This window comes from Strongylocentrotus purpuratus, unplaced genomic scaffold (assembly GCF_000002235.5).
Source record: "Strongylocentrotus purpuratus isolate Spur 01 unplaced genomic scaffold, Spur_5.0 spur5_scaffold_12, whole genome shotgun sequence".
In the NCBI taxonomy this organism is placed as follows: Eukaryota; Metazoa; Echinodermata; class Echinoidea; order Camarodonta; family Strongylocentrotidae; genus Strongylocentrotus; species Strongylocentrotus purpuratus.
This window is the reverse complement of record NW_022145597.1, coordinates 1,133,996-1,146,842: the sequence shown is the minus strand read 5'-3', so window position 1 is coordinate 1,146,842 and position 12,847 is coordinate 1,133,996. Positions and strand designations below refer to the sequence as shown.

Sequence of the window (12,847 nt, the reverse complement as noted above, 5' to 3'; positions counted from 1 at the left end):
TCGAATTACCAGAACTCACCTTTATCTGTAAGTAAAATGTCACTAGTACTCAACAAACATTTCAGGAGCTGCATCCTTCAGAATTCTTCAAAAATTAGTATTGCATAAAACGGAAAAATACAAGTACTCACTCAGTGTACACTGTTGGTTCGTCAGAGACGGAGCCAGTTGTTGACGCAGTCCCATGTCGAGCTCATTGGACCTTGCCAATGAGTAGCATTTTCAATTGACTAAATAATATTGACAAAGAGGGCACCCTAATCCAAACTATGATAAATAACAACTGTCAGAATACTCATGTTTTAGCATCCAGTCATAACAAACCTTTTATGCCCCGATTCACACAAGGCGTCATTACCATTCGTTATGACCGGCACCAATCAAGCATGTGGAGGTAATCAGCCTATAGTACATCAATAGTTAACGAAGTGTATACATAACATATTTTTGCAATATTTTTGGTACGAAGCAACCTTCACACGGCGCGTTATTAAAGGCATCAGCTGCTGACGCATGAAGGCAAATGACGCTTCATGGTCAATAGGTATATGCCTTTAGTTATAGATTACTGTGGTTAATCTTCATATATTTGTTCATGTAAATACATATTTCATATATTTTCTTTGATAAAATCAATAACGTCACTCAGCATTTCCTTGCCGACTTCAAATTGCACATTTTTGGTTGCCCATATGACACCATGGAAAGCCGATTCATAATCCTTATAGTGTACTCCGACCCCAGCATCACTCAACCTCCTTGCGTAATGCACCCCATCGTCTCTGAGACAATCAAACCCACATGTTGTTATCATTGCATGAGGTAAGCCTCCCAGATCTTCTCGAACGATAGGTGCGAAACGCGGGTCGAGATAATACTCTTGAACATGGTTCCAGACCTCGTCCGATCCGGAGCGGCGCTCCATCTCCTCCCGCTGTTTGGTGTGCTTTTCAGAAACCCGCATCTCCTTCGGAATATGATCTCGATCGACGTATTTGAAGACGGGCGAGGTGTCTAGGAGATCCTGTGAGACGTGGTGATTGTGCACGGAGCGGTGAACCATCGCAGGGTCAATCTTCCCGTGCAGGTACAACGAGATGAAATCGCTTACCCTCTCCCGGGTCAACGCGCCGCCGTTTCCAAACTCTGCCTCGTACTTCTGGTAAGAATGCGAGTGAAAGTCCAGCTGCTGAAGACCAGGGTAGAGCAGGACCTGGAGCTTGAGGTTCGGGAGGGTGACGTCATCGTGAATGGCTTGGGAGACCCCAGCAGCAAAGTTCCCACCGGCACTGTCTCCTGTGATGGCTACCCGTCGAGCGTCAAGGTCGAAGATGTGAGCGTTCTTGAGAAGCCATGTGGTGGCACGTAGATTGTCATTGAAACCAGAAGGGAAAGGATACTCAGGGGCCAACCGATAGCTAATTGATAACGATTAAAAGAAGAAAACATGCTTAACCTCCACGATGATTTGACGAAAATAATTTATTCTAATCGTAGTCGTCCATCATATTTCACAGAGCATTAAACATCTACCATTATGCCACATCAAATTATCTACCATGTCATTCAAAGGGCAGCAACCAGGGGGTGTAATTAAATACAGAAGAAATCAAATCATAATTGAAACAATAATAAGATGGCAATGGATAATCCGGGACAATAAAAAATATTGGTACATGTATATGTGGCAAAAACGACTGAAGATTGATTGAGATCATGTTCAGTGAGTACTCAACTATTTTCTAAAGAATTCAATTTAAGAAAAGAAAAAGACATACAAATAATTACGGGCGCTAATTACATCCTGTGTTTATAATTTCAATGCTAATTGATATGTTGAGGTTGTACAAGTACATGTAGTTGTGCACATGGCGTTAATTGGCTTTAATATTCAGCACAGGACGAAACCAGTAGATGCCCAAACCCTCATCAATGCCCCAACAAAATACTTGCAATTGGGCAACGGCACACGGGGCTTCCAATATATAAAAGCCCCCAGCCCCCCACCCCCCCCCCCCGTATTATACTGGATACGCCACTGTGACTGTGTATGACTGTGTTAGTTGTCTGAAACAAAAGTAAAACAAACTGTTCTTACTCTATGGAGACGAGGAAAATGTCGAGTCGCTCTGCCATGGTGCGCGTTAGACCATCGTACGAGTCTGCAGATTTAAATATTAAAAAACATTAAACAATTCTGACATTGTCATTATTCAAATCAACTTTGCTTAAATAGTGACCTAGCTACAAGAGGCTCCCCCCCCCCCCCAACTGACACAAAGGTCATAATGAAGGAAACAGAGAGAAGAGGGAATAAAAGGATGAATGGAAGACAATGTGAAAGGGATGATAACATCACCCCCCAACAACCTACTCTCCGATTTCATCACGTTTAATTCCAAAGCTCTTTGGAAGCGCATATAGAGACGTTATAATGTGATAAGCGCTAGACAAGAACCATTATCATAATGCATATCTGGTTTAGCGATAGTCTCCACAGCGGAAGTGCTTTCTGCTTGGTCAGTCATTAAATGGAGCTCCAAATATATGGTTCCCTTCTATAGAAATTTTTCGTCGGATCGGAGGGTTCGGTACATATATATTCTATATTCTACATCACCCTCCAACAACCTACTCTCCGATTTCATCACGTTTAATTCCAAAGCTCTTTGGAAGCGCATATAGAGACGTTATAATGTAATAAGCGCTAGACAAGAACCGAATAGTATTATTATGATGTATAGCTAGTGTAGAGATAGTCTCCATAGCGGAAGTGTCTTCTGCTTGGTCAGTCATGGGTAAGGTACATATATATTCTATAAAAGGCTTCCAAGTGTTTAAATCAATCAGTGTATTCAATATCTTTAGCGCAGTAGCCGGATGACTGACCAATACTGTTTTCGTATTGCTCAGTCATCCGGGAACTTCATCTATCGATATCACACACAAACAAAGCCATATTTACCGGGGTAAGTCAGTCAAATTTGTTATTTCGCTAGTCAGCCTGATATAGATAATAATAATAATATTATATGGCTTTGTTTTCGTGTGATACAAAAATATATTGGTCTCGCTATATATGACACTATTGGACTCGTTCAATATTGTCATCGCTCGAGCAATATATTCTTGTATCACACTCAAAGCCATCCAATATTATATAAGTATGATATCCGCTTGTGATAGCTATCTCTCTCAATACGCTATCCTATACACCCCTCCCCCTCTTTATATCAATGCCCCCACTATGCCACTGCGCCTAATCAGCAAGGTAAAACAAATATTTCCAGTAGCATTACCTTGATTGATTGGTATTGCATTTGAAGAATAAAAGATACTCAAGTTGACACAAGAGATTGATAGCTTAAATAAACAAAGATATTCCTTCGCCCGTGTGAGATTATAAGAGCAACGTGTTCAAACTATTTATCTTTGAAGCAGTTAACATGAATGTTGCTGATGACGTGCGATATTATATTCTTCTCAGTTCTGTATTAGTAGATTGCACACGATTACTTCGTTAACTGATAATAAACAGTCTCTAAAATTGTCTATAACATATCTATAACTGTTATATGTAAAGATTTTTGTAAAAAAACCATAGAATTTTAATTCATTACCTCACAATGGATTCCTTACTTTAGGTACAAAACGATTTTAAAAGTGTACTTAAATGTTTTAGGGCCCTCAAACCCATTTCCACCCAGCTCATGGCATCTGCTCAGAATCCGAACTTGTCTTTGTGCAAGGGACAGAGAACATAATGTCTGCTATTCTAATATGAAGAAAAACAAGTTCTTATGCTAAAATACTAAATATCATCTTCTGTAAATGTGATTTTCAGAGAGCTTTATGTTTATCTGGTCCAGACGACCCATTCCGCGAATGATACACTCTCTACAAAATCACTTTGAGCCAATATCTCTCTTAATCTATTTATATTTTCAGAGCTAAATAAAATCAAGGTACTAAAATGGTAATTATATCAAAAAGGATTTCTTTTTCTTTTTTCTAAGAAGCAAATACACTTTACTTACCCGGTGACCCCGTTGCCATGCCACCGCCGTGAATGAAAATAACACCCGGCTGCAGACCTTCCTTTCGCATGATTGGTTCATACACACGAACTTTGACCCCATCAAAGTATGTGACCTTTGACCTGATGTTTGACCCCTTGACCGTCTCCAATGGTTTAGGTTCGAGGTTTTCGATTATGAATCGTCTGGCTCTGATACGAGCGAAAATGTTGCCTTGGTGATAAAGGACATAAAGATTCTCCTGCAGATTAAAAAAATGCAAAGATACACAAATATGAATTACACTTTCCTCAAATAGACACTCTGTAGTGGTGGGTGCTCATGGGGAATTTGACACCGTACAGGTGTTTTACCCATAATCGGTGTAAGTTGTCAATCACCGCGGGAGGACTTCATTTTTGTTCATCTTCCCTGAACCTACCGCCTTGTAGGGAAATGTCATCATCATCAAATTTCTCTCACCTCAATATTTGAAGGCAAGCGGGAGTAATTTTCTGGTGGGTTCGGGTTTGGTTTATCGAAAGACCTCAACACACATTACTAACTCATTCATCACAATCTGGTGACAGTGAATTATGAATACAGATACAACACAAATGAAAACAGACGACTATGTTAATTTACGTTACCAAGTTCAAATGACTACAGAGTCGTAACCTATGACTGAAATAATTTGCTTGGTCTTAACAAAATGCTGCTCAAGCGCATACAACTTAATATGACATTCGTTGGAATTGAACAATTTCTTTCACCAATATACCAGTGGCGTATTCAGCATAAGTATGAATAAGTCCAGATAAAAAGCCCCTCCCTCCACATATTCCCCTATATTAATGTTTGATTCAAGGATCAGTAAAAAGTAAGACCAGCAGGGATTCAAGATTCAAGCTACTGAGGATTGATGACAAGATGGATACCACCCCCCCCCTCCCTCTTCCTCCATAGGGTAACTTCTGCCCCTCCTCATATTCACCCACTTCAATAAAGCCCTTAATACACCAGTTTACGGTTGTGTGCGCCATTTTAAACAAAGCCAATGACCTAGAGGTCATGTATTTATGCGTAAATTGAGATTGCGCCCATGCAAATAATGATGATATCACTGCCTACGCGCTGCATTGTGCGCGCACATCATCATTTGCATGGGCGCAATCTTAATTTACGCATAAATACCACTGGTCATAGTTATTGGCCCCGCTTCCGGGGCCAATGACGCCGCTTCCGGGGCCAATGACCCGAGGTCAACTGTCTGCGCATGCGCACTGATACAACTGTAAACTGGTGTATTGTTACTCGACTTTCCTACCTCTTTATATGCCACACAAATAATATCCCTGTGCCACACCGGATTATATCAAAGGCTTCAAGATGCAGTCTATGCCGAGGTTAAAAGGGTTGCAATGAAGCTAATCAAGACTGGAATGGGTTATTTTGTAAAGTCATTGTGTTCCACATACAAAAAAAAACTTTCATCAGGGGGGGGGGGCGTTTCCCAAAACTTTTCATCAGTGATAAATGACAGTTGTTGTTAAAAGCTACTGCAATCCTTGCTTCTGATTGGTTATCAACAGATTTATCACTGACTTTTGTCATTTGTCATTGAAAAAGGCTTTGTGAAACGGGTCCCAGGTGCTGTGTATTGTTTTGTGCAAAATGTGCACTAGTCGCAAACGAGCGACAGTGCAGAGAGGCGAAGAAAGCAGCATGGGTTAGTGCATTGGATTAGAAATCCACTTTGTTACGAGTCATATAAGGAATCACTTCTGTGAGAGTTGAGTCTGCTCCAATTGCAGTGGAATCAAATCTAAATACGTGGTTTATATTTCCACTGCAAAACGAGAAGATCCCTAATCACTCATAAAAGATTTGATTTCCACTCCTGTACTTGTAGAGAGTAGAGAGTCAAATGTCGTAGAACAATTTCACTTTCGACCTGTAACGTGATATCATTGATCAAAGGAATACAAACATGTCTTACAAAGAATTTGGGTATGAACAGAGATGCCATGAGAAGACGAAATTTCCCAGGTTCTGACAGTCCCTTTGGGACCCGGATACTGCGCAGATGCATGATGAATATACCAAGCACCACGCATGACGTCATCAAGAACACCGCCATGTTGCCTGTGTGAAGAGGAAGAAAAAAAATCGAGTTAGATGCATGTAGTTTATAAATACTATACGCCCATGTAAAGCTGTAATGTAATGTTTAATGGTATCGCTTCAAAAATGCGGTATTCCCCACACATGCTTTAAAAGTATGTAATGGTCAATTCCAAGCAGTCGGGGAGCACAATCGGCTTGTGCCGATTGCCACCACCCCCCCCCCCCTGATTGTTTTCTCGTGTCATTCTTTAAATATTCCACCCTTAAGGCATATAATAAATATTGATTAACAAAATTATGCTGTCAGATTTTTGTCGGCATTGTTACTCCACCCCCCCCCCCCCCTCCACAAAAAAATAACATGATCCTGTATCTGCCCCCACACAATCGTTCTAGCATTTTGAATGATCAGTGGGATTCTAAATATACCCCCTTCATTTTTAATTACAAAAAGTATCAATATTATTTTTTTTTAAATACAGACTTATCATTGAAGGAGAGAGAGAGAGCGGGTAGAGAAAAGAACAAGGGAGAAAGCGAAGAAGGAAATGACAGGGGGGATGGAATGGGTGGACGTCTGGACGATAAAGAGATGAAAGGGTGGATAGAGGATGGGGTAGGCCAGAAAAGGGGGAACGGGGTACGGGTGTCGAGACCGAAAATTGGACGGACGGAGATTTAACCAAACCGCCTTACGGAAAAGAAACCGGGAGAAGAAAGGTAAAGGACAGAGAGAGCACTGGACAGAGAATGAGGTGAATAAGAGACGAAAGAAAGAGACTGGAAGAGTGCAAATTATTCGACGACCTTTATTGACATTCGGAGATTGGTGAGTCATATTCCGATCGAGGGAGGGAGGGAAGTATAACAGAAGTCGTTCTCAAAGTCACCTTCACGTTCCTCACGTCTATGTATAAATATGTCATACAGCCCAGTATGTCTCTATGCATGCCCACGTAATACATCATCATAATTTATTACGATGAGCATCCTTGTTCGTTTATTCACATAATCCGTGGCATATATTCTGCTTACTTCCGCTTTTGGTAAATTATATACTATAAGGCGGTGTCACACAGAGGCCAAAAATCCGGATTTTAGTTATCCGGAAGGTAGTTATCCTTTTAATTGCTGTCTGTCACCAATTATCCCATTGAAAATCCTCTGACGAAGCAAGAAAATTCTCCCTTGAAAGGATTTTTCAAGGGATTTTTCTTTGTGACACCGCCTATAGTTTCATGGTTTCACCATGGAATCCCCAATTAATACTTTCTTGATGTAACATGTTTTAATTGATTTCATTAGCCATGACCTATATTATTATTAGACAGAAATAATCATATGGTATGATTTCAAAACAAACTGTCTGTGAAGCTAGCCAAACGTAATCACAATCGAAAAACCTTTGATATCAGAGACTAAAAGCTTTCGGTCAAGGCCTCTAATTGAAACATATATGCATTAAATTTATCAAAAGTTTAGTAAAACATCATTTTACAAATGGGATCAAATCTTTAATCGGTTATCATGATATTGAAGTGCAGATGCATATTTATTAGTCTAAATCTAATTCGGTAAAGATCGAGGTAAACCCGAAGAAAGAGCTTTGAAAGTATGTCAGATTGATACATTTCTTGTAGGACTTGCTAATCGAGACTTATTTTTTGATGGGCATATAAATACATGCGGGTTGTAATCTATATCATAAAAAGCCATTTAGGCATCGATTTCACCTCATCGGTAGTATTACGGGCTAGCTAAATCTTCTCGCAAACAATGCATCAGTAAACTTTACATACTTGTAACTAAGTCGATGTCATTCATAATATCAACAGTACTTACATCCCTATAAATGATCATTATAGCCCATATAAGTTACCTCATACATGTATACAAGCTAATTAAAGCTCTTCCCTGTAAAGGGCCATTTCTATACAAATAAAACAATGCATCAATTCTTCTCACGCAATAACCTACTGTAAAAAATACTAGCTGTACACCTACTATAAACCATATTTATTCATTCTTTAGACGTATTGCTAATATTCAATTCACATTCAAATAATGTTAATTCCATAGCTCAATCAAAACATACAAAATGCTGACATGAAATTAATATCAAATGACATTTAAAATATAACCCTATAAAATTAAAATCGTTTGTGAATTGTAATTATACAACATTAAATGTCGATAAATGATAAAAGCATTTTAGATTACAGGATTTAAAAGAAAATTTTAACATAAATTAAGTAGAATTTTAAAGAAAATGAGAAATACCCTAAAAAGCAAAAGCTTGTACTTGTGTGGATTTTTTTTTTAAGAGAAAAAAGGGAGGAAATTAAGAAAGAAAGAAAGATAAAGATAAAAAGAATAAACACATAAAACATGCACTGCTGGGAATTATGAGCTTTCATTAGAAAAACACAGACGAGAAGTGCAAGTATGTATGTAAAACCATTTTTAGCCCCAATGCATTCTGGCATACTCTCTGACACTCAAACTGCCATACAATAATTAACATACTAGCTTTACATTACATAGAGGAATCAATATATTTCAAAATATCAGTAGTGCTTAAATCCCTATAAGTATATGGAAGAGATATATTGTAAAAACTAGACAGCCTTGTACATAATAATTATGAGGAGCTCGATGAAGCCCCATTCCATTCCTGCACAAGTAGTACCTCATTGATCAATCATATCCCTCTTTCACACATACAAACATCAGGTACACAATATTCGGTTTTTAATAATTAGATATAGGAATTAATAATAGTCCAGAATATGACTAGCGCTTACGATAACTATAAACAAGATGCATAAAGCTCAAATATGATCATGATGATCGTAGTATGTATATAAGCAAAATAAATGTATACACATCGCTCGTGCACTTGCCGGCGAGTCTGCATGGCCAGGCCGTTATATAATTAAGTACATCATTTATCATGCAATTGCATGCAATAGCATAACCCTCTCACAAAGTCACAGATAATTAAACATACACGGTACAAATTCTACCTTTACATGTAGTAAGGACTTACATAACTTTATTAAAGTCTATGCATGTAGGTATGAGTCAATACGAAACAGAATTATACCTTTTTAATACTAATAGTAATAGTAATAGTGCTTACCTTCCTATGATTGCAGCACATGCATGCAGTCTCTCACACAGCTAACGCACGTATACAAGACATATACACTGAACCACGGTGGATGGAGGGCGAGCTATATACTGGACAGCTAGATGCATATACACATCACGTCTTTTGGTGCAGGGTTTCGCTTCGATGGTCAACTCTCAGTACGATGACCAGTCGTCGATAGTAATGGTCAGTAGCATTAAGTTAGACATGGATTAATGACCATTATGACTGTCCATTATTATGATGCACGGTCAGTCGTGTTAATACTAGTGTTGTCTCGTCTTGGTCGTAGAGCTCTAGCTTGCTCTGTTCCTTCCACCTGCCCATTCATTCGAGACGATCCCTTTATTTAGTCGCGGCCTAGAACGTCCCGCGGTACAGAAGCAAGAAAAAGCATGTGTAGGGCAATGGTAAACCTAGGTAAACTAAAAGCAGTAAGATATCAATCTAATGCACTATTACATCAGGGAGGTGAGACTTTAACTCACATGCCCTGATTACATGTATATTCCTATCTAGAATCTAGTGATGCATGTACACTATTCATACAAGGTTGACTAGATACTAGTAGTCTTTCTACGCGAACATTTAGTATTTGAGCTCAATTTTCCATCTGTACAGGGGTTACTCCGGCCCCATGTTCTGTTACGATACCATTTACGACATACCGGATATATACAGATCATGCACGTATTCCATGTCTTTTGGAGCAAGTCAAGAGCAATTTAGACCACTCTCCCCGTCGACCAATGTAATGACATGTATACTGTGACAGTCCCATCTGTCGAAGCCCTTCGTCTCCAATCGATCGAACAGCTATAGATCCAAGGCTGTACGTTCTTACATTATAGCACCTTGTAAATTATTGGCACATGTAACCTGTAATTATGATTGAATAGTTAAGTTTAGTGTAAGAATACTTTGTAGGAGGAGGTCTCGGGATAGATGTTGTGAATAATTATGTGATTAGGTATAAAACCCCCATCCCTTGCATGAAATCCTCACTTGAAAACCCCCCATCTGGAAACGCCCCAATGCACCGACACACTTTGTCAAAGTTCAGCTGCAAGAATCTTCAAGGTTGAGTGAAGCAGACTACACGGAAGAAGAAGAAGAAGAAGAAGAAGAAGAACACCGATAATTATTCATCATGATAAAGTGCACTGACATAAATTAAATTGATCATAATGTAGAATTGGGTTTGCCTATATACATCTAGCTAAATAGTGGTACTATTACTACCTTGTAGAATTGTATTATATTCACTAGCTAGAAATCTGAACTACAATATATTTTTGCAAATTTACAGACATGCATGCTTTAGCCATACATTGTCCATGTTAGCAGACGATTGGTCTAAATGGACACCGCCCCCCCCCCCCTGTCCCTCTCTATCTCTCTCAGTCTTAGGCTCTCTCTCTCTCTCTCTCTCTCTCTTTCTCATTCTCTCTATCTCTTTTTATATCTCTCTACCTCTCTATATCTCTCTTTTACTCTCTAGCTCTCTCTCTCTCTCTCTCTCTTTCTCATTCTCTCTGTCTCTTTTTATATCTCTCTACCTCTCTATATCTCTCTTTTACTTTCTAGCTCTCTCTCTCTCTCTCTCTCTTTCTCATTCTCTCTGTCTCTTTTTATATCTCTCTACCTCTCTATATCTCTTTTTTACTCTCTAGCTCTCTCTCTCTCTCTCTCTTTCTCATTCTCTCTATCTCTTTTTATATCTCTCTACCTCTCTATATCTCTCTTTTACTTTCTAGCTCTCTCTCTCTCTCTCTCTCTTTCTCATTCTCTCTGTCTCTTTTTATATCTCTCTACCTCTCTATATCTCTTTTTTACTCTCTAGCTCTCTCTCTCTCTCTCTCTCTCTCTCTTTCTCATTCTCTCTATCTCTTTTTATATCTCTCTCTACCTCTCTATATCTCTATATCTCTCTTTTACTCTTTAGCTCTCTCTCTCTCTCTCTCTCTCTACTATCTCTTTCTCTGAGTCCATTTCTCTCTTTCTACCACTCTTTCACTCTCTCTCTCTCTCTCTCTCTCTTTCTCTCTTCCACTCTCATTCTCTTTTACTCTGTCTCTCCATCGCCTCCTTTTTACTAGTAGTCGATGTTAATAGGCAAAAACAAACAACATAGTTCGTAACCGAATTCATTTTCCATTTTGAAAATGATTTTCATACCCCAGATTACATTCTGGATCCAGCAATCATAATGCGAGTTGATATCAAAGTCCATTATCAGTCAAGACAAAATCAAACAATTAAAGAACTATCTGATTGTAATTAACTATTCAATCAATCAGAAGAAAGAAACAAAACCAACAAATCGCAGGAAAGACAAAGTCATGCCACTGGAATAGTTACTGTTATATAATTATGATCTTGTTGTAGGCCTAAACTGATTAACAAACAATTACTTTGGCAGTCCTGTGCTTATCCATAGTTAATTAAACATGAAAAAGGCGAAAAGGTTAAAACATTTCATATTCTTTAATTTTCATTTATAGAACGACATTAGGAAGGTTTGTGTAATCCTTCAATGCTACGAGATAAATTTTCATTTACATAAATATATTGAGACTATAGTACAAAAACACGAGATATGTTGGGTGCATACATGAAAACAACGACCTGATAATGTGGAAACATGGTTTCCAGTACGTCTCTATATGAAAATTGATTTATAGGGTCAAACCAAATTATACAAAAAATTGTATAATCAAAATTCGATAATTCCTCTACTTAAATTGATGAAGGTTTAAAATCATTCTGCTAGTTTTTACAATGGTATTTTGTCATTTCTATTTACCTTTGAATGTTGGTTTTGTTGAGAACAAAATTCTTGCTTTGGCATAGTTATATAGGGAGCGAATTAATGTATCTATCATGTCTACATTGAAACACGTACAGTGATTATATTCGTATTATTAATCACCGAGCCGTATTGATAGCATTCTCAATTTTATAAGACAAAACTATTTCAGATTGAATATAACATGATAGATTACAAGACTTTCGAGGACGATACGTAACATGACTTTATACTCATGCTTTATCAACGGTTTTGTAAAGACTCTCCACCGTTTTTTAAAGGTACTATGTCCCTTTTGCAGGCAACCTCAAATTCTGTAGAACTTTGCAGGAATTATGAACATGTCATGTATGTCCTATCTGTGAAATTTAAACGTTAGCAGTGTTCTAATATTCAAATTATGCAAGGAAACCCGTTTACTTGCTAGACTTTACTGTCAGACACTATTGAGTGACTGACTGGCTTTTTTTCTTCTTTGGTAATAACATACATAAAATGAGCATTTGTCTACATCAATAACCCTCTTCTTGTGATGGCCAAAATTAAACTGATTGAATCTTTGCGCAGCATAAAACGTATGACCGTTCGGTACAATGGTCTGAAAATCAAGACTATTACTTATTTGCTCTATAGCTCCTAAGTCGATTTGACAACTAATAGTCGTTTTTTCCCACTTGAAGACATTTTCAAGCCCCACCTTTTTTAGGGAAATTCTAAATTAGTATTATCTTTCAATTGCCG

At 38.3% G+C, this 12,847-nt stretch overlaps 1 protein-coding gene across 1 annotated transcript; it reads right to left on the bottom strand.

Annotated features, from left to right (window-relative positions):
- Window positions 1-455: 455 nt before the first annotated feature.
- Window positions 456-9,680, bottom strand: LOC592975 (neutral cholesterol ester hydrolase 1). The gene is made up of 5 exons (XM_792473.5): window positions 9,286-9,680; window positions 6,016-6,161; window positions 4,038-4,278; window positions 2,099-2,162; window positions 456-1,418 (listed from the first exon to the last, which is right to left on the bottom strand). Exons 2-5 carry the CDS (start codon window positions 6,154-6,156, stop codon window positions 611-613), a joined length of 1,254 nt encoding a protein of 417 aa, XP_797566.1. The 5' UTR covers window positions 6,157-6,161; window positions 9,286-9,680; the 3' UTR covers window positions 456-610.
- Between the last annotated feature and the right edge of the window lie 3,167 nt (window positions 9,681-12,847).